Source organism: Polyodon spathula, chromosome 17 (assembly GCF_017654505.1).
Source record: "Polyodon spathula isolate WHYD16114869_AA chromosome 17, ASM1765450v1, whole genome shotgun sequence".
Taxonomy (NCBI): domain Eukaryota; kingdom Metazoa; phylum Chordata; class Actinopteri; order Acipenseriformes; family Polyodontidae; genus Polyodon; species Polyodon spathula.
The window spans coordinates 4,596,643-4,619,389 of record NC_054550.1 but is presented as its reverse complement, the minus strand read 5'-3'; the positions used below and the strand labels follow the sequence as shown (position 1 = coordinate 4,619,389).

The 22,747-nt window shown below is 45.1% G+C and overlaps 2 protein-coding genes and 1 long non-coding RNA gene across 5 annotated transcripts in view; 1 reads left to right on the top strand and 2 right to left on the bottom strand.

Moving 5' to 3' along the window:
- The window catches only part of eps8l2 (EPS8 like 2), a 29,529-nt gene extending 16,823 nt beyond the window's left edge, over positions 1–12,706 (bottom strand). For 2 of the 3 annotated variants that reach the window (XM_041276411.1, XM_041276412.1), the window contains exons 1-3: positions 12,366–12,706; positions 5,262–5,315; positions 3,391–3,446 (exon numbers count right to left, since the gene is read on the bottom strand). In XM_041276411.1, the coding sequence (XP_041132345.1) occupies positions 3,391–3,446; positions 5,262–5,311 (106 nt within the window). In that variant the 5' untranslated portion in view covers positions 5,312–5,315; positions 12,366–12,706. Of the gene's footprint in view, positions 1–2,327; positions 2,414–3,390; positions 3,447–5,261; positions 5,316–12,365 lie in introns of those variants that run through there. The other variant, XM_041276413.1, reaches the window with a different exon arrangement.
- A 2,569-nt stretch (positions 12,707–15,275) lies between these two features.
- LOC121330176 (transmembrane protein 80-like) lies at positions 15,276–18,698 on the bottom strand. Its single transcript, XM_041276505.1, has 6 exons — positions 18,650–18,698; positions 18,396–18,412; positions 17,551–17,644; positions 17,023–17,115; positions 16,424–16,622; positions 15,276–16,052 (listed from the first exon to the last, which is right to left on the bottom strand). Exons 1-6 carry the CDS (start codon positions 18,666–18,668, stop codon positions 16,040–16,042), a joined length of 435 nt encoding a protein of 144 aa, XP_041132439.1. The 5' UTR covers positions 18,669–18,698; the 3' UTR covers positions 15,276–16,039.
- Positions 18,429–19,127, top strand: LOC121330177. The gene is made up of 3 exons (XR_005951838.1): positions 18,429–18,540; positions 18,634–18,733; positions 19,013–19,127. It is a non-coding gene; the product is annotated as an uncharacterized LOC121330177 (long non-coding RNA).
- The last annotated feature ends 3,620 nt before the right edge of the window (positions 19,128–22,747 follow it).

The window sequence follows — 22,747 nt, the reverse complement described above, 5'->3', positions numbered from 1 at the left end:
TCTTTATAGTATATAGCCAGGGATCTGCTTTTAGCAAGGTATACTGTAACGCTATCTGGAAATGGGAAGTGGCACTCAGACAGGCTAAGTATGTCAGTGTAATGGAGCTACTGTGCCGGCCTGGTTTGGTCCGGGCTGCCTGCCATTCCTCCCCCGTCAGGGTGGCTGTGTGTGTGTGTGTCTGTGTGTGTGTCTCTGTGTGTGTGTGCGTGTGTGTGTGTGTGTGTGTGTGTGTGTGTGTGTGTGTGTGTGTGTGTGTGTGTGTGTGTGTGTGTGTGTGTGTGTGTGTGTGTGTGTCTCTGTGTGTGTGTGTGTGTGTGTGTGTGTGTGTGTGTGTGTGTGTGTGTGTGTGTGTGTGTGTGTGTGTGTGTGTGTGTGTGTGTGTGTGTGTGTGTGCTGTGTGTGTGTGCGTGTGTGTCTCTGTGCATGTGTTGTGTGTGTGTGTGTGTGTCTGTGTGTGTGTGTGTGCGTGTGTGTGTCTGTGTGTGTGTGCGTGTGTCTGTGCGTGTGTGTGTGTGTGTCTCTGTGTGTCTGTGCATGTGTCTCTCTGTGTGTGTGTGTTTCTGTGTGTGTCTCTCTGTGTGTGTCTCTGTGTGTGTGTGTGTGTGTGTGTGTCTGTGTGCGAGCCACAGTGTCAGGCTGAAGAGGAGTTGCCAGGACTGGACAACACGTCACCTGAGAGCAGAGGCAGGGGGGAGAGAGAGACGGTCTGTTCAATTCATCTAAACAGCAGGCAGTGCTGAGCACACCTGCTTCGGCATTGCAAAACACAATAACAAGCCACTTTGTAGGGAAAAACAACAGGGACAAAACCCTAATGAAGAGTGGTCTGAAAAGAAGGGGAGGTGTAGGAATAATACACTGTGGTGAAGGCACAGTGAGAGCATACAAGCTCAGTCAAAAGAAAAAAACGTGTGTGTCTGGCACCCACGTTGATAAGCACACAGATGTGTTTGGAAGCATGTGTGTGTGTGTCTGGATTTTGCTTGGCTTCCCGTTTGCTCTTGTGCATTTCGCTGTGTCCATTTAATCCCTGGCATTAATGGCTGCTGGGTGGGGCAGTGTACTGTACTATTTACTATTCATGGTGACAATAATGGTGTCTGATTTTACACTTATTGGGGGGAGAGTTATGGTTTCTCCACTCTGTTAGGGAGCCACACGCTGCTCCCCTGCCTGCCTGCCCTCCTGCCCGCGTGTCTGCCCGCGTGCCTGCCTGCGTGCCTGCCTGTCTGTCTGCCTGCCCGCCCGCCCATGCGCCCGCCCGGTTCACTCCAGAGGTCAGCTCAGTTCCAGGTAGCTCTTTGCTAATGTGTTTGCATGGCTGAATGTTTGCCTAAGCTCTTATGACTAAATGCAAGCTTACTATCCTACAGAACAATGGGCTGGCTGCACAGACATTGCATGCATTACAGCAGGGCTATTAGCCCCAGCAAGGTTACCTAACCCTAACCTAGACCCACCCCCCTTCACAATACACAGTACAGCAAGATCTGCACAACCCCTTCACAATACACAGTACAGCAAGATCTGCACAACCCCTTCACAATACACAGTACAGCAAGATCTGCACAACCCCTTCACAATACACAGTACAGCAAGATTACAACCCTTCCACAATACACAGTACAGCAAGATCTGCACAACCCCTTCACAATACACAGTACAGCAAGATCTGCACAACCCCTTCACAATACACAGTACAGCAAGATCACAACCCTTCCACAATACACAGTACAGCAAGATCTGCACAACCCCTTCACAATACACAGTACAGCAAGATCTGCACAACCCCTTCACAATACACAGTACAGCAGGAACTGCACAACCCCTTCACAATACACAGTACAGCAAGAACTGCACAACCCCTTCACAATACACAGTACAGCAAGATCTGCACAACCCCTTCACAATACACAGTACAGCAGGAACTGCACAACCCCTTCACAATACACAGTACAGCAAGATCTGCACAACCCCTCCACAATACACAGTACAGCAAGATCTGCACAACCCCTTCACAATACACAGTACAGCACCTTCAATTCAACCCCAGTGTGACCCATGACCAAATCTCAATTCATTACAAAAAATAATTAACAGAAGCATGGAAACTGCATTTTGGGAACTCACAGACAGGCATACAGACAGACAGACAGACAGGCAGGCAGGCAGAGAGAGAGAGAGACAGACAGGCAGACAGGCAGACAGACAGACAGGCAGAGAGAGAGAGAGAGAGACAGACAGGCAGACAGACAGACAGACAGACAGACACAGCTCCCTCAACCCCTCAGCTTTGTAATACAATTGTAATGTGTGTACCGTACCTGCACCTGCTGCTCTCCACACAGACACACGGAATGGCTCTCGAAGCCCAGCAGGTTTGTATCAGTCACAATAAAGAGCTAGTCTCCGATTTGGGATTGGAGCAGCAGCTTCAATCCCTCCTTTCTCATAATCTCAGCAGTGCCTCTGTTTGCACACGCAGTGAATCATGAAACAATATTTGCATTGTCTTTTTAATGACTTTCAGTAACTGGAAATCCAGTCTCAGTTGAACAGGGAAAATAAAGCTACATGATTGCTTTCATAGCACTGCCAGAAGCACCCCATTCACAAAGACTTTATTAACACACTGTTTGCATCCATTTAAATAATGTTTGGTATCATTTGAACGAACTGTTCTAGGTTTTTGTCAAAGAAGGCCAGCTGCTGAACACCTGTGCAGAATCCTCACCCACAGTATAAACAAGCTGATGCAGAGTGGAACGCTTCCTGTCTCAAATCAAATCACAGAAAGCTTTTATCTCCAGTCCTTCTTTTACAGGTTTTTGCCAGGCTGCTTGTATACTGTGGGGCTTATTTAAAATCCTAACCCTAACCCCAATCCCGACCCTAACTTTTCACAGCTAACGACACTCCGCAGGTTTGGCACAGCTGGTGTCCTGTCGGTAGTGTGCCGATGAAGTCTTAGCATTGATTTCTCAGCTGTGTGCAGCCACGCCCCCCTCACTGAACTCTATGATAAGGGATCGCTAGGCAGGGCAGAGATGATAATATCACCCTTTCTTCAGGAAAGAGTTTCTCCCTTTAGACTCATCAGAGGATCTCAAGTGTGTGAGTATTTGTGTGTGTGTCTCTATCTGTGTCTGTGTGTGTGTGTGTGTGTGTATGTGTGCGTCTGTGTCTCTATGTGTGTGTGTATCTCTATGTGTGTGTGTGTCTATGTGTGTGTGTATGTGTGCATCTCTATGTGTGTGTTTGTTGTCTATGTGTGTGTTTGTTGTCTATGTGTGTGTGTGTGTGTCAATGTGTGTGTGTGTGTGTCAATGTGTGTGTAAGTACAGCCAGCAATGCCTGAAGAAATGTTTTTAAATAAAGCACTCTTACCATACAAAGCTTTGGCGCTGAGTTTGTTTGCCGCGCTGTCTGAGCGAGCCAGCCCACTGCAAAAACAACAAGCGAGTGTGTGAGGAGGATTATTATTATTCATTACCACCCTTTAAAAAATCAAAAACACTAGAGAGAAAAAAAAAAAACTTTAAAGAGAAAGAGATAATGAAGAGCATCAGTTTTGCATCCCCCTTCACTGCTTCACTGCATCCCCCTTCACTGCCTCACTGCATCCCCCTTCACTGCCTCACTGCATCCCCCTTCACTGCCTCACTGCATCCCCCTGCACTGCCTCACTGCATCCCCCTTCACTGCCTCACTGCATCCCCCTTCACTGCTTCACTGCATCCCCCTTCACTGCCTCACTGCATCCCCCTGCACTGCCTCACTGCATCCCCCTTCACTGCCTCACTGCATCCCCCTTCACTGCCTCACTGCATCCCCCTGCACTGCCTCACTGCATCCCCCTGCACTGCCTCACTGCATCCCCCTGCACTGCCTCACTGCATCCCCCTGCACTGCCTCACTGCATCCCCCTGCACTGCCTCACTGCACCCCCTGCACTGCCTCACTGCATCCCCCTGCACTGTCTCACTGCATCCCCCTTCACTGCCTCACTGCATCCCCCTTCACTGCTTCACTGCATCCCCCTTCACTGCTTCACTGCATCCCCTTCACTGCCTCACTGCACCCCCTGCACTGCCTCACTGCATCCCCCTGCACTGCCTCACTGCATCCCCCTGCACTGCCTCACTGCATCCCCCTTCACTGCCTCACTGCATCCCCCTTCACTGCCTCACTGCATCCCCCTGCACTGCCTCACTGCATCCCCCTGCACTGCCTCACTGCATCCCCCTTCACTGCCTCACTGCATCCCCCTGCACTGCCTCACTGCACCCTCTGCACTGCCTCACTGCATCCCCCTGCACTGCCTCACTGCATCCCCCTTCACTGCCTCACTGCATCCCCCTTCACTGCCTCACTGCATCCCCCTGCACTGTCTCACTGCATCCCCCTGCACTGTCTCACTGCACCCTCTGCACTGTCTCACTGCATCTCCCTGCTCTCTCCACACATGAATCCTGCACGGTGTCCCCCTGGACAGGACAAGGCAGCACATCACAGCACAGGACAGGGCAGGGCAGCAGAGGACAGGACAGGGCAGGGCAGGGCAGCACAGGGCAAGGCAAGGCAGGACAGGACAGGGCAGGGCAGGGCAGGGCACAGGGCAGGGCAGGGCAGGACAGGGCAGGGCAGGGCAGGGCAGGGCAGGGCAGGGCAGCACAGGGCAGGAAAGGACAGGACAAAGCAGGACAGGTCCAGGCAGGAATGGCTTTGTTTAAACTGAATGATGAGATTCAAAATGACAAAGCACACACAAGTCAGGGCTTTTTATTTCATGATGCAACTCTTCTGTAGATTAGTATCCTGGTTAAATGAAACAGAAACAAGAGTCAGAGAGAGGGAGACCATTCAATTGTTCAGCATGAACTCCAGTACTGAAGCGTGTGCAAATGCAAGCGATCAGGAAAGAATAATTCACCAGTATGAAACTTCTAGGTACTTACTCAGAAAGAAAATGTCACGGATCCTTTCTGCAGACTGTGTTGACCAGTACATTCTTCTGTTGTGGGCTGGGTGTCTGTATGTTTCAAAGTGTTCGGTGGCTCCCTCTGATCAGAGTGTATTTTCTCTTGCACTCTTTGTATGACAGAACCCCCAACACAGCAAAGAGTGTGCGAGAATGAAATACTCTCTCCACGTGATGAGAGATAGCCATCGAACATTTATAAACATACCTAACAGACACCTTACAGTGCAACACACTCTCATTGAGAAGCTCTGATTCTATAATATCGTTCACTTACTCTGCACGCCCGTTCGGGAGCTCCGCGTGACTCATGATGTTTACAGGCATCCAACTGAAAGAGAAGGAAGAAGGACCGTTAACAATGAGACCCCAGACCTCCGAGAGAGAGAGAGAGAGAGAGAGAGAGAGAGAGAGAACGAAGTAGGTATAATGTAAGGGCTCAATACATTATGAAAGAACCAAAGACATGTACTGAAAGGGACCCCCTGCTGGACAACTTCTCTTTATATAGCTACACCCAGGACCATCCATACACATAAATGTCAGCACCTCCTGTTAGACAGCAGTGTAAGGAGTAGGGTTAGGGTTGGGGTTGGGGTTGGGGTTATTGTTAGGGTTAGGGTTAGGGTTAGGGCTGGGGTTAGGGTTGGGGTTGGGGTTATTGTTAGGGTTGGGGTTGGGGTTAAGGCTGGGGTTAGGGTTGGGGTTAGGGTTATTGTTAGGGTTCGGGTTGGGGTTAGGGTTAAGGCTGTGGTTAGGGCTGGGGTTGGGGTTAGGGCTGTGGTTGGGTTTAGGGTGAGTGTTGGGTTTAGTCTTAGGGCTGGGGTTGGTGTTAAGGTGAGCGTGAGGGTTGGGGTTAGGGTTAGGATTGGGGTTGGGGAGAGGGTTGGAGTTAAGGTTAAGGTTATTGTTAGGTTTAGGGTTGGGGTTGGGATTAAGACTGGGGTTAGGGTTGAGGTTGGGTTTAGGGTGAGTGTTGGGGTCAGGGCTGGGGCTGGGATTTAGGCTTGGGTTTGGGTTATGTCTTGTTTTGAAATTCTTCTAATCTAGAGTCCTTTTGCTTTGGCAATCGTCCCATTACCTGTCATACTCTGTAACCTACAGCAAACAACATTCCTCTCAGGCTCACTGTTAATCTCAGTGCTTTGAAACTCCCAAACAATAAGACTCACTGATTATTAGCTTCTGAGACAGACAAGCAAGCTGCCCAGCCCTGAGCTACAGTATCTGTTAACACTTTCATGCACAGAACAGTCTGTCTGTCTGTCTGTTCCTCTCTCTCTCTGTCTCTCTCTCTCTCTCACTCAACTTCTGCTTCCTTTTACTGTAAAATACCTATCCTTTACAGTGACCTTTACGCCTTAAAAAAATCTGGCTGATGCAAACCTTTTCACGGGGACCTTATAAAAGTCTGCAATTTGCATGTTCACTATTTTTTTTTTTTTTTTTGCTTTATCCTAGCGCTGTCACAGGTTGTGGCAACGATTGTCAATTTGACACTTCGCTACTGGTGTTTTACCAGCAAAACCAGCTGGGGAACCTGTTTTTTTCTTAATTTATGAATGAATTCATTTATTTTGAGAACTGAAATTTGATATCGTAGTCACTGAGACACACAAAAAAAAATGACCCGCTGAGTGTAACAGAACACAATTTGAGGAAGAGAAGACAAGCAGAGCTGGGCTCTGCTTGACTCCAAAGACAGTATCGCAGAGTCAGGCAGGGGAAGCCGGGACACTGGCTGCATTATAATAGCAGGTGCAGCAGAGAGGGAAGTCATCACAGCCACAGCCCGTCACAAAGGAGTTAAGGTCTGTGTTTACTCATTGCAATCAATCACTCTACCCTGCTGCTACACTGCAGTATCATTGTAAGAATCAATCAATTACAAAGAACTTTACAAGATGCAGTAACAACAAGAAAATCTATAATACTTTAAATACAGAGAAATGCATCATACATGATATACAGTAAAAAACAATGCATATTTAAGAAATAAGGAAACTAATAAACAATATTAGTTTTGTCAACTATATGTTTATTGGTATAGCATAGAATAGACAATAGTATTGAACACAGTCGCATCGCTCTGGGCTGCAGTGAGATTGACAGAACTGAGCACCAGACAATGCATTAATTTCAGTTTTGTAAATTCCAAAACACACCCTTTTAATGATGCCATTATGACCCCTCCTCACTATAGCTGTATACATGGCAAGTTTCCAAGCCTGGCAAACATTCCTTTACCAAGACCCCTCACATTCTTATGCGTCTGGTATCTCTGAGATTCTCACATCCCCCATGTAGTCAAGCAGAGCAGAGCTGTAAAACCCCCTTCACAAAAGCCCATAAAAGGTCATATTTGCTCTCCCTCTAGTCAATCTGCAAATTATTGAGACAGACCCTGCATTCCAAAATATCCCACCTAAACGCTGTGCTCAATATCTCTCCATTGAAAGTACCACACATTCCAGATATTCTAACAATATGAATATGGACTACCACTTTCCCTTGCAGTCCTGAATTACCCAAAATACCACTCCCAGCTTCTTTGTTCAATTTGCAACAGAAAATAACATATTATAAAAGAATAATCAGTTCTAACACAAAAACTATTACAAAATTCCTTACACATAATACAGAAAATACAGTGGAAAGTGCATAAAACATGAAACAGTAGCAACAACACAGCAGATATCAGGCTTAAAGAGCAAGGAAAGCAACAGAGAACAGGTGGGTCTTGAGAGTTGATTTAAAGCGAGCGATGGGGGGAGCGTCATGCACCAAAGCTGGGAGAGAGTTCCAAGAGAGTCGGAGCCATGAAGCTGAACGTGGTGCAAGCAGGTTGAGAGGAGCATGCAGCTTGCAGGATTAGCAGAAGGCTGTGCCGGGCTGCACAGTGCATCCATACTGCTGGGGTGGAGTTACTGGGATGATCCCAAGAATAATAAACTGAAAACTGCTGTGACTGAAACTAACGCACACCTGTGAATAAGACGGACAAAATTTTTGGACTTTCAAAATAATAATCACTATCCATTCTCTTATAAATGTGCACAGTAATCTTTACCATAGTTTACAGTGGGTTGGTTATGCCTTTGCAATGCTTTGCCATACCTCTCTGGGCTTTACAAAGCTTATTTATGCGTTAGTACACTTGCTTTACTATGGTGCACTTTGGTAATGGTTCCCACACTCTGCGATGGTTCTGCTGCAGTACACAGGAATGTAATGAATTCCTGTCTGGAGCTGGTAACTCAGTAACCCACCCTGCTCGTAAGTCTCTAATAAAGTGCAGGTTAATCACTGACTGGGCTGCGCGAGGATTGCAGAGGGAGGTTTCAAACATACAGTGCTGTGATCCAGTCATTCTTCTGTAAAACAGCTGTGTGCTTATGCAGGTCACTCAAAGGTTATTCACTCCTTAGGGCTTTTAAAAAAAAAATAAATAAAAAAAGCTTAAGGTTGAAGCGACAGCAATGCTCTTAGAAAAGTTTACCACTTTAAATTTGCACAGTAATTTCCCCCATGGTTACACTATGCAGGTCCCCTAGTTTATCATGGTTTGCCATGTTTTAATATGCGTTACCCTACCTACTCTCTGGGATTTACAGTGCTTAGCTATGCTATGCTTTCATTAGAAAATACTCTTGGGGTAAATTAAAAGCATAACAATAATAACAATAATAATAATAATAATAATAATAATAATAATAATAATAATAATAATAATGTCTTCATTATGAGCTGGTTCAGACCAAGCTTCACATCCTCCTTTTAAATGTTTCCAGAACCTGTTTAGCAGCTTAACTGGTTTGGCAAGCTAACACAGATCACTGATGTTTGTTTGATCTCCAAAACCTCAATTATTAACTCCAGGATTTCCGGGGAGGCGAGAAATAAGAACTAAGTTATTTCAAACTGGTTTAACCTACAGCCACAGCGAGACACTGAGCAGGGAATGGCATGGCTATAACTGTCAACCCCTTTTAAAAATGCACACAGAGTGATCCAATATCATTACAGTATATTATCAGTGTACTGTAACACACAGTAGCTAACCTCTCTCGTGTTTAAGCAATGCTGTAACCAGGTGTAAAGGGTTGCAGCTCAGAGTTCGAAGGGTTACAGTGGGAAGAAACAGCTCTATCAATTGGATTGTCCCTCAACATTCCACCAGGCCACTGAACTGCTGACACTCCGACTCGGAACTGCTGACACTCCGACTCGAAACTGCTGACACTCCGACTCGGAACTGCTGACACCCCGACTCGGAACTGCTGACACCCCGACTCGGAACTGCTGACACCCCGACTCGGAACTGCTGACACTCCGACTCGGAACTGCTGACACCCCGACTCGGAACTGCTGACACCCCGACTCGGAACTGCTGACACCCCGACTCGGAACTGCTGACACCCCGACTCGGAACTGCTGACACCCCGACTCGGAACTGCTGACACCCCGACTCGGAACTGCTGACACTCCGACTCGGAACTGCTGACACCCCGACTCGGAACTGCTGACACTCCGATGATTCTGAGCTGCTGACACTCCGATGATTCTGAACTGCTAACACTCCGATGATTCTGAACTGCTGACACTCCGATGATTCTGAGCTGCTAACACTCCGATGATTCTGAACTGCTAACACTCCGATTCTGCAGCTTAACAGGTGTCCCAACAGAAGCTAATTATCCCAGTGCAGGTCCATACCACGGCAAACGCACAGCATCCTTTACTAAATCAGAGGCCAAGCACAAAGCACAGCAAATGAATAGCTGAAATGGATTGTACACAAACAGGTTTCTTTATGCTGTCGTTGAAAAACTGGGCTATTGTTGTCTGGTTGCTTTGCAGCTGACTCTGCTGTTACCATGCCCCTTACCATGGTGCCCTTGTTAACCACACTGTTTACAATGCAGAGGGGCTGAGCCACACAGCTGGCAGTGCCGGGGCTGATCGGACACAGAGTTGTCCCAGAGAAAACACTCCACGGGCCCCAGCTCATGGGATCAGTTCACAAGCCTCCCTCCAGGCAATCAAAGTCAAGAGGAACATGTTTCTATAATGCCTTCGGAGCTAATTTCAAGGATGTGTGTGTTTAAAGGCACGGCTTGAGAGTTGGGGGGGTGGTCTTTGCTGAGCTTTCAGAAACAAGAACCAGCTCACACACCGTCAGAGGGCCTCGCAATCACGCAGTTATCACACAGTGGTAAAGCCGAGGGTTTAGTGGATTGTACCCTTATGCTGTCGTCTGTAGGAGGCTAGGAGCATGTCATAACAGTTTGATGCTAAAACAGAGTGGTTGTCATGTTAATGGAGACCTGTGCAGTGACAGGGAGCTTCTCCTGCAGCCTGAGTTTGCTTGCAGCCCCCCCCGAGAGGCTTCTTTCCCATGCTGACATTGTTTACAACACAAGAACAAATCCTGCAAAAACACACAGCAATTACGTTGCTAGCCTCCCTCATCAGTCAGGGCACAGGGGACACGTTCCGATCTGCTGTCTGCACAGGGAAAAGCACGACAGCATTAATGATGTTATTGCACCAGACTAGCCTTTCACCTCTGGAGGCCTGGGTTTGAAGTTGGGGGGCTGGGTGACCAAAGTCAGGAGTAGTGATATCAAGGTAAAGCAGCCTGTATCAAAACATCCCCAGACAGTTTGAGCGACTGATTTCCCTACTAAACCTGGATTACAATACCTTTCTACACTGTTCCCTACAAGTGACCCCAGCTGCTGTGCTTACAATATGAGGGGAAGAGTGAAGTTTGTCCTGGAAGCATGATATTTGGTATGCCTGCAAATATGCACTCTAAAGGCAAAGGCCAAGCTGACTCTTATGAAACATGCTATCTTACAATAACCTGTTTAAGTCATGCATCACACCGGTACCATTACCATATAAGATAGCTAGGCACAGGGTTTAGTAATTATCCACTGGTGCCCACACACCCTGGCAGAGTGCGCTCCAGAGACGACAGGGAGGTGCGTTGGCAGCGTGCGCACATTTCAGGGCTGCAGTGAACTTCACCATATCACCAAACGTGCAAGAAAGCTTGTGGAAATGTTTACAGTTCATGGGGCAAGGCACAATAACCCTCTTGCGCAACTTATTAGTTTTATTGGACCTTGTAAATGGTAGATGCACAAATACTGTTCTCCGAAGTGTGTGCCGTCAGCCGGCTGCTGTTTTTCACGCTGAAGCAGACCCACCCTACAGCCACCTCAGAGCTACAACGTTGGAGGACAACGCAGCTCTGGGCAGCTTACAGGCAAGCCCGCAGGCACCTGGCCAGACTACAGGGGTTGCTGGTGCGCGGCGACGCTAGTCCAATTGTGCGCCACCCTCTGGGAGCTCCCGTCCACGGTCGGCAGTGGAACAGCCTGGACTCAAACCGGCGACGTCCAGGCTGTAGGGAGCATCCTGCACTCCATGCGGAGCGCCTCTGCTGGATGCACCACTTGGGAGCCCTCCTGATTTTTTATTTATTTATTTATTTTTATCAATTATTCACATTTTTATGTACCTACATTACCTTTTTTTGATTTTGCACTTTATGATACACAGCAGTTTCCCAGTTTAAAATAAAAATCAGAATTTTATATATATATTATATATATATATATATATATATTATATATATATATAATATATATATATATATATTGATTAATATATAACTTTCTCTCTCTATATGTATATATAGTTATAATTCCCCAGTTCAAGCTGTTGCAGGATGACTTGCAGGTTGTAATGTATACCGAGAGACTGCAGCAGAACTGACTCTGCAGTATCCGTGCAACTCTCCTCAGGCTTCCTTCTGTTGCTTTTTCTGTCTCCTGTTAGCAGTTCCCAGTCACAGCAAAGAATCGCTGAGGCACACACACACACACACACACGCACACACACACATCGCATTTTAACCACAATCAAACAGCGAACAATTTGTAATTTTCAATAGGCAAGTACCATACAGTAAAGTGAAGTTCCAGTACGCGTATATTAACTATAGCAAGGAGTCCTTTTGAATGAACGCTCAATTCGTGTGAATCAATTGTTCATTTGTATTTAATAGGCTTAACTGTCGTCATTATATGAGCATGGCATAGAAGGACTAATTTAAACGTGTATGTTGATAAAACCAATATTTTAAATGTGTATGCACGAACTCAGTGGAAAATGTGGTATTTAATAATAAAGTAGTCGCATTTCCAAACTTCTGATGGCCGTTCTTTTCAAATAATTGCGTTAATAAAACACACACACACGCTGTGGGCAGAAATACCTGCAAATACACATATAATAATAATAATAATAATAATAATAATAATAATAATAATAATAATAATAATAATAATAATAAAAGTTGACTTACCTGAAAACAGAACGGGACACACTGTTTTATTTTTCCCCTTGTATTGTTTACTCACACTTTCTGCGCCATTCCACTCGAACTCGGACTAATACTTTCTATGTCACCTGCCGCACAATCCCCAGTGGACTTTGTCCCTCGCTGAAGCAGCAACAGAAACGCTGTCTGTCTCTCTGTCTCCCACACTCTCTAACTCGCTCTCCCTGTGCAGTGATCCAGGTTAGGTTTCCCTCGTCTGTCTCAGGATTCGCGTCCACCTGTTGGTCGTTGCGCTTTCCGTTCTTCGGGCGCAGTGTAATTTACACCTGGGTGCTGCAGGTAAACTAAGTGACAGCGGGACCAGCGCAATGAATAGCATGTGGGCGGAGCTAAAGGAACCCGATCAGCTGGTTGCGGTTGAACAGTTGCATTCTAATCGTGATAATAGGATAAGGCAACAACTACTTTTTTTGTTGTCTTTTGTGTGCATGGTTACATGGTATATAACCTTTTTTAGGACAGAGAGACAGCATACCCTACTGACAATGTGGTACAGTGCAACATATCATATGACAGGTGTCAGGATTAGGGGCTCACCGTGCATACAAGAAAACTGGACACGTGTTTCCCTAAAAATACATGTTTTCAGTTATGCTTTAAGTATTGTGAAACGTAGAGGCCCTCATTAACCTGTGCTGCGATGGAGTGTCCGTACCAAGTCTCCTCCCAGCCAGGTCAGTGGTTCTCCAGAAGCGGCAGAGGCAGGGCTGAAGCAGCGTGAAGTTAGTGGTACAACAGATTGATTTAAACGGATAGAACCCTTCGTTTACAAGGGGGTCCTGGCAATGAACAGTAAATATTTTCAGAATGGCCCCAGTGAGAGATGGAGAGAGAGAGAGAGAGAGAGAGAGAGAGAGAGAGAGAGAGAGAGAGAGAGAGAGAGAGAAAGACACAAAACCTGAAAAACAACAGCAATATGTAATGCAGAGGCTGGTGAGTATTCTCAAGCTGCTTCCTGTTTGTTGTATAATTGTATTTGGTGATTTCGCCTTTCAGACAAAAAGGATTAGGTTCTGCTACCTATGTATTCCACTTTGTCATTAACGTGATTTTTGTTTGAGGGTAAAAAGACAAAAAAACCAAAAAAACACCATTTACAATTCTAAACCAGTAAGAAACAACTCAAGACTCCTCATGAGTCCTGGCACAATGTCTGACTTGTTTATTTGTGGTTTGGTAACTTTACTGCATGTGTTATTACAGGGTAGTGACAGGTATCCAAGTTACGCCTTCAAAAGTTTGTGTTACGAATGGCAGGTATTTGCTTTTTATTTATTTATTTTTGGCCCTACCCTTTACTAGCTCGTTGTCCGGGCGTTACCGCTATTGCACTCTGACATCTGTTATCTATTTGGGGAGATTCATCAGCAGGGAACCAGGAAAAAAATACAATTTTAAAAAAGGTTCAAAGTAATCAGCATGTATCTCTCTCTGTTAATGCTGCTGACATGAAGGTGCATTTATCAGGTGTGCAATTAAATGGGCTACACAGCACTACGTGCATGACGGGGACTCACAATGAGATGCTTACAGTATATTAGAGGTGTGCCAGGTTGTGGGGTTTAATGAAGACACTGGGAAAGAGGGACGGTATTTTGGGTCTGCTCATTTTCTAAATAACAAAAGTGAGCAAACTTTGAACTGGAGCTGTATCTAACAAGAAAATAATATTTAAAACTTATCAGTAACTGCATACAAGTTATTAGACTGTAGAATATTTCCAAAATAAAAACATCAACACCCCCATCTTTAAAATAGTTGTATTTACTATTTATAAAAATAGTTTTTCCATGTTTTTATGTTATATATGCATATATATATATATATATATATATATATATATATATATATATATATATATATATATATATATATAGACACACACACACACACACACACACACACACAATATGGCACATAAAAAACAGAATACAATTCAAAACACAAACACAGTTAGTAAAAGTAAAACCCTGGCTGGATATGCCGTCTAGATTTGCTTTGAGGTGAGTATACCAAAGTTTTGTATAACAGTAATACTATACGCTGGTACACAATGAACGAGGATAGAATATACCTGCTGAAAAGTGATGGGCCAGGGGTCCAGACAAGCCGTGTAAAACAGTTCATTCATTTTGAAGCACCTGAAGTCAAGGCACATTGCTAAATACTTGCTCTTACATGCAGAACGAATGAGGAAGTTGTGATAATGAACTCACTGACTTCACTGCGTCTGTAATGATTACTTTGCATAAGCAGAAGGCAGAATAACTAGAAGCGCTGCGCAGTGTTAAAAAAACAAGTGTGCTCGTTCATGACTGCTGCTGCTTCCCCTTGACAAAGTGTACCACGGTAAAAGCATAGTAATAAAGCACAGAGAGGTATTGTAAAACATAGGGAAGCATTGTAAAGCACAGAGAGGTACTGTAAAGCATAGGAGAGCATTGTAAAGCACAGAGAGGTATTGTAAAGCATAGGGAAGCACTGTAAAGCACAGAGAGGTATTGTAAAGCATAGGGAAGCATTGTAAAGCACAGAGAGTATGGGAAAGCATAGGGAAGCATTGTAAAGCACAGAGAGGTATGGTAAAGCATAGGTAAGCATTGTAAAGCACAGAAATGTATGGTAAAGCATAGGGAAGCATTGTAAAGCACAGGGAAGCATTGTAAAGCACAGAGAGGTATTGTAAAGCATAGGGAAGCATTGTAAAGCACAGAGAGTATGGGAAAGCATAGGGAAGCATTGTAAAGTTCAGAGAGGTATAAAAAAGCATAGGTAAGCATTGTAAAGCACAGAAATGTATGGTAAAGCATAGGGAAGCATTGTAAAGCACAGGGAAGCATTATAAAGCACAGAGAGGTATGGTAAAGCATAGGGAAGCATTGTAAAGCACAGACATGTATGGCAAAGCATATTTAAAAACAAATCAAGGCAAAAAAAGCACACACAACATGGCAAATTTAACAAGGTGAACTTGTGTAAGGGTCGTGCTGTTTCGCCTGGCTGCTGCCACCGTTTAGTTTAGTTTTTTTTTTTTTATCTCATTAAATGTTCGTTTCTGAGGCTCTGTGAACATGCTGTGTTAACCTTCTCATCAGCCCAGAAACAGCACTCCCACGTCCCACTGAAGCAGCTGACACTGCAGCTTGCAAACAAATAAACACCCACAGCCTAAAGACAGGCTTGTGCAGTCTGCAGAAACTGCAACGAACAAAAAAAACCAAAAAGAATAATCTGGATGAGCTTTCATTAGAAGAAATCAATGAAAATAATAATAAAAGAAAAAAATGCACCCCCCTTCTCTCAAAAACTAGGTAAAGATATTTATCATAGTTTCTTTTTTAAATTGGGTTAGACTGCCATCTGGTGGAAACATATGTAAACAACAAACGTGCAAACAGTTTCCAACAGACGCTCAATTACCACATGCATTTTTTTTAACATCGGTTATATTAAAACTAATAGGCTTTGTTTCACTTAAAGTAATACAATATATTCAATATTTTCTTGTATCCAGAGTGAAAGGTAACAAATGTATTGGGGAATACACAGTTTAATAAATAACTCTGTGCCATGACAGTCAGCACACAGACACCAAGCTGAATGGATGTAATCAGGACCTGCTAGAGGAAGACGCTTCTTTATGCGTAGGCACTGTAAAGAAAAAGAAACAGATACATTGTTAATCACATTGTACAGTAGATAGTTCCACCTTTACAACAAGAAGTACTGGTGGAATAGACCAGCTATATTTACCAGGAATTGGCACTCTAGATCAGCTGAATAGTTTTACCTTCAATGATTCAGTCATAATGTAGGAAACCCAGTAGCCTCAACACTGCAAGCAAGACCTGTGATAAATTAAGCCTCTTCAAATACCCCAAGCGATGAGAGCAGCTTATAATTATGCAAGCAGCTCAAAAATATCAGCAAGTTAGTCTGGAGCTAGAACCTTCCTTTCCTATTCTATACACACACATCTATATTTATTTCCTATTCCTCTGCTCCAATGTGAAATATCTGACCTGAAAGCAGCGATGGCTGTGATATCTAGTATGGCCTCCAAGCTATAGATGAACAGCAGGATGGCACCGACGATCACATCGGCCCTCAGCACGTAGGTCTGCCACACCACAAAGTACACAGACAGCAGCATGCTGCCCACTGTGAGAGCCAGGCTGATTCCTACTGAAACCTCCTCTTCTTTCAGGTTACCTCTCACACCTAAACACAGAGAGAAAGAGAGGGAATAGAGAAAGAGAGAGGGAGACAGAGAGAGAGAGAGGGTGGCAACAGGATAACAGGCTGGGCTCCTCTGTTTAGACAGGGTGCTCAGTGTGGAACATGACCACACAACACAAGAAGGTGGCCAGTTCTAGTTCTTGGATAGCCAGTTCTCGGTGACTAGGTTCAGTATTTGGCCTGCTGCTGCTACCCACGTCTTTTCCTTCTATAATAACATGTTCTCGCTAATTCTTGCAAGCACATATTCAATTTGCTTTCATGTCTCTCGGTGCTTTCAACACTCGTTTCTGGAGTCGTCTTTTTTTCCCCCCTTCATTTTCTTTTTATGAATTCAACAGTTAAGAATAATAACACCACAAGAAGCCACAGTAACTCTTACCCAGGTACAGCCTGATGCCCTCCAGAATTGCCATGATGAACAGCAAAGCCAAGTCTAGTGCCAGGTTCCCATCTGGGTAGCTTAAAACCTGGCCTGAAACACAGGTTATTAGGCATTGTAATGATATACATGCCAGATACAGTGCATATCACAATATACAGGTCATGATACAATATGTATCACGAGACCTGTGATGATCCTGATGGGCTGCTTGTATGACGCACAATAGGATCAAATGAACATTTAGTGATGGGCTCTTTTGTTAAAAGACAAAAATCAGATGAGTTAGAGAGTGTATATATTCATACCAATTATAAAAGCATGCTTGGTGCATGGCTGTACAGTGAGCCCTACTGCTGGGCTTCCTGTCTTGTATCACAGTACAATTGGCACATACCTCTAGAATGATACAATACAATAATTACCTCAGACAATAATTGAGATAGACAATCACACAATTAGGGTATGCTGTCTGTCTCAATTATTTGTCCCATTCATTCTAACAAGACAGATGAGCGTGAAACCTACTTTTATATATTATCATCAGCAGCGTGGCTAGGAAATAAAACCCATAATAGACCCCGTTCAGGAAGAACAGCATCTGCAGTGGAACGGAGGAGAGCTGGAGAGAAGCTTGTGAAGGAAATGTGTCAGTAAGCTGACAGTGTAAACACTGTGACTACTCAGCTTTATTCTTGGTTAATATGATACTAGTTTAAACCTGGTTTCGTTTTCTTTTACCGTCCGTCTGGCAAAAAAACCCAAACAAACAAACAAACAAAAAAAACTAGCCTTGACAAGTGTCACATTCATAAGTGCAGGTAAATACAAATGATATTCACGCACAATATGCACAGCCGATTCAAATCATCAAACCTGAAATCGAGTCTTTAGACTGTAATAACCAATAATAACTCATTAGCCTAACATTATTCTGACATGCATCCTTTTTTTTGTTTACTGTTGATCTTGGTTTTGCAAAGTATTTTGCAAATAGGACCCCTCTTCTTATACGATGCTGCACAGGAAACTCCCATATAGGGGTCTTGTGATCTGTAACACTGACTGGCCGAGGAGTCGCTAAATACTTCTTGTAGCGACGTGGCGGAATAATTTAATGTGCAAGTGTGCAAAACAAACAAAAAAAAAAGCTTGTTGAGAAGAAAGAGTGGGAAACGTTGTGAGAGCGGTGCTGTGGTCCTGAGAGCGAATCGGAAGGTTTTGTACAGCGCTGATGTCTACGCGACTCTGATTCACGTTGTACGCGGTTGCTAACATGACCTAACCCTGGCCTGTTTCATTCTGAAGTTTGCCCATTCCATAGTTTGTCAGTGGAAAGGTTTTTTTTTTTATTCACAGAATGTAAAGGATACGACAGCAGCAGCTCTCCCTGCAAGAAACAAAAACAAGAAAACCTGGTTCACAGCATCACCAATAACAACAACAGAATCCAAACTGTCAAGAAGTCATTTAAAAAGTCTCTCCTGTGATAACAAAAGCCTCTTCTTACAAACACATGTAAGACTCGAGAACTTTGAAAAGTAAAGGATTTTGGGGGTTTAATATTTTACACGTAAATCACATAATATGTTTTTGTACCCGTATCTATAGCAACGCGTTCCCTTACCAGCTTTCACCGCCGCCATCTTGGACGAGAATTGTATTAGAACCCCGGAATCTGAAGTATTCATAACACACTAAGCAGAGTGACGTAAGAAATAAACTCGTCCATTCTTCTTCTTCTTCTTCTTCTTCTGAGAAAGAAGAGAAGAAAGAAGAAGAAAGAAGAAAAAGACTTCTGTATAAATTTGGCACAATAATTTGGGTTTTGTATATATAATATATATATATATATATATATATAGAATACAGTAACTATAACTATCAGAACATTTCCCAGTATTGAAAATAACCATTCCGACTTAATAAATTAAAAAAAATAATAATAAATCACAGATGATGCTTTCGATCTGCTTCTAATTAAATGCAGGAAAGACACGACTTCGTTTTTTCCAGCAGCCCCATCCAGCTTGACAACCCTGTGCCCCACACCACTCCATCGATTTATGGTGACAGATGTTTGATTAGAAGAGGTTTGAAGTCAAGAAACGTAACAGTTAAGAAATGCTGTGTGCTATGCTTTATTAGTTTAACAAATTAACAAATTAACAAATGATCATGAAGACTTCAATGTTTTATTCTGTATTTTTATTTAATCACGCTGTATAATACATTTAAAAAAAGTATGATTCATCTCAGAATTGCCTTACACGTGCAACCACACCACAGGCCAATCCAAAAGCAGGTTTCTTGGCATTAATAATTGGACATATCATCTTTTAAGGTGGAATTCTAGCTTCTATAGTGGGGGTAGAACAGGCTGTGGTCTTACCAGTTGCTGTGGCAGAAGTTGTAACTCTGGTGCTGGCTGATAGTGGAGTTGTTGGTCTACCAGTGGAAGTTGAAGTTGTGGAAGTTTTTGAATCTCGGAAAGTGCTTTGGTTTTCGGTTGTAGTTGATTGGGTTGATGAAGATGGTGTCTCTGTAGAAAATGTTATGGTGGGCAGGATTTCTGTAGGGATAGAGATTGTGAAAACTGTTTTGGTTGTTTCCATGGTCTCTTTAGAAGTTGTGCCCCCCCTCCCCCAGATGTTGTGCTCTTGCCTGTCTCTCTAGATATTGGGCTTTTTCCTGTCTCTCTAGATGTTGTGCTCTTTCCTGTCTATCTAGATGTTGTGCTCTTTCCTGTCTGTCTAGATGTTGGCCTTGAAGGAAGAGGCATGATCCTATCTGGGGCTGTTGTAGTTGACCCACATTGTTTGAAGCTCAACTGCTGTTGGTTCCTTGCACACATAGGAGCCGTTCTACCGATATCCTCAAATGTTTCAAAGTCTCCCTCGTCATCTCTCGGTCAGGGTAATAATGGTCTCTTCCTCGCAGTTGGTTGTAGATTGACCTTACGCGGGTGAGGTTGCTGGGGTTGTAACTGTGATTCAATGAACAAAAGAAAATCAATAAATTGCAACCCAATCTACCAGACTTTTTAAATAACTGCTTTAGTGTTACCTGTTGATGCATGACAAGGACCCGTTGTAGTAACGCTTCATTCTTAAACATTCATAAATGTGATGTCCTCGGCTTAACCGCGCACCAGCGACCCCCGCAGACTGGCCGAGCGCCTGCGGGCTTGCCTGTAAGCTGCCTGGAGCTGCGATTTTCCTCCGACGCTGTAGCTCCGAGGTGGCTGCATGGTGAGTCTGCAGTGTGAAATGAAGGTAATTCACAATCCACCATGAAAAGAGCTGCGATTCCAACCCTTCATATATGATACTTAGAAACTCAATTCCCTGATCCGGGATTCTCGCTGGCGCAGAATCCGTGCAGATGTCAGTCCACCAAAATACCCCAAGTGACAATATAGACAAAGTGAGACGATCTAGCTAACCGTTACACACACTCAATTTTATTTTTTCAAACGTAAAACACACATAAAGAATACAGGTTTTTATCACCAATAATGTTTGTATCATGTACTATGAATAGTGTACTTTGTTGCAGTCCAGCAGTCCTTCTCAATTTTATACAGTAATATATCATTACTCGATCACAGCATTCTTATTTAGGTTTCAGGGTTCAAATTTATAAGGAATCAGGCTCTGTGGACAGTACCGTCCGTTTGTAATTCAATCTTGCAGAAGGGATACAATCCTTCTCCCTGGCGTCGACGTGATCTGAGGTGGTTAGAAACTTACAGCTTGAAGGTATGCAGCCAGTGGCTTCATTGCGAGTAGCAAAGTGTTTTCTGTTTATTGAAATGAATCTACTTTAAGAGTTTGACAAAATTCCAGTACTTTTGATTGACTGGTGTTGTTCTGTGCATATAACATACAGCTCTAAAGGTGTAATAGTAGTTATTTTAAGTATTTGTAAGTTAATACGTTGTGTGGTGCAATCTCTTAATAGTTTCAGCTCAGTATAGTTGCACAGAATGTGTCTCATACACTTAGGCAGCTCCCTCAAACCTGGCATCAATACTACATTGCTTTTGCATGGCTCACTGGTCTCGTGTGATTTGTGGAATCATCGGGTAGTTACACTAGAGGTTCATCTGGGTTAATGTTCTGTGCATGCTTTTGAAAAGGGTAACAACTGTACTTGCATTTATTGATTAATTCTTTAATGTCGGAACTTTACAGCATTGTATAACTCCACACGTCAACGTGGCTGTCTGACTCGACCTTTGCCCAGCTTTGGGTGCAATGACCTGACTTTCCTACTCTGTGCTCACTCCACACACACACACACACACACACACACACGGCCGGGTTCACCCTCCGTGCGCGCTCCCGACACACACACACACACACACACACACACACACACACAGCCGGCCGGGTTCACCCTCCGTGCGTGCACACTCCCGACACACACACACACACACACACACACACACACACACACACAGCCGGCCGGGTTCACCCTCCGTGCTCACTCCCGACACACACACACACACACACACACACACACACCCGGCCGGGTTCACCCTCCGTGCTCCCGACACACACACACACACACACACACACACACAGCCGGCCGGGTTCACCCTCCGTGCTCACTCCACCCACACACACACACACACACACACACACAGCCGGCCGGGTTCACCCTCCGTGCTCACTCCCGATCCCGACACACACACACACACACACACACACACACACACACACACACACAGCCGGCCGGGTTCACCCTCCGTGCGCTCCCGACACACACACACACACACACACACACACACACACACACACACACACACAGCCGGCCGGGTTCACCCTCCGTGCGCACTCCCGACACACACACACACACACACACACACACACACACACACACACACTCCGTGCACACTCCCGACACACACACACACACACACACACACACACACACACACACACACACAGCCGGCCGGGTTCACCCTCCGTGCGCGCTCCCGACACACACACACACACACACACACACACACACACACACACACACACACCGGCCCAAGTTGGAGGCACCGAGTGAGGGCTGTGTTTGGTGTGTCGCCGGCCCAAGTTGGAGGACCCACCTGCTTACCCATCTTATTGCCCGCTAACGGCCGGTGTGTCAATCACCTCCGTGCGCCCTAAGTCCCGACACACACACACACAGCCGCCGGTTCACCCTCCGTGCTCACGCTCCCGACACACACACACACACACACACACACACAGCCGGCCGGGTTCACCCTCCGTGCTCACTCCCGACACACACACACACACACACACACAGCCGCCCGGTTCACCCTCCGTGCACACACACACACACACACACACACACACACACACACACACACACACAGCCGGCCGGGTTCACCCCCTCCGTGTGCTCACTCCCGACACACACACACACAGCCGGCCGGTTCAACCCTCCGTGCTCACTCACACACACACACACACACACACACACACAGCCGGCCGGGTTCACCCTCCGTGCTCACACACACACACACACACACACACACACACACGTGCCGCCGGCCGGCCCAAGTGGGTCCACGAGCGCGCGCTCCCGACACACACACACACACACACACACACACACACACACACACACACACAGCCGGCCGGGTTCACCCTCCGTGCGCACTCCCGACACACACACACACACACACACACAGCCGGCCGGGTTCACCCTCCGTGCTCACTCC

Bases quoted from the DNA above. Each gene is read 5' to 3' on its own strand.
- LOC121330176 (XM_041276505.1), bottom strand. The intron at 17,116-17,550 runs GTAGGTTTCACG...CCTGTGTTTCAG, and splicing joins GCTGATGATAATATATAAAA to GCCAGGTTTTAAGCTACCCA. The intron at 16,623-17,022 runs GTAAGAGTTACT...CTCTGTGTTTAG, and splicing joins GGGCATCAGGCTGTACCTGG to GTGTGAGAGGTAACCTGAAA.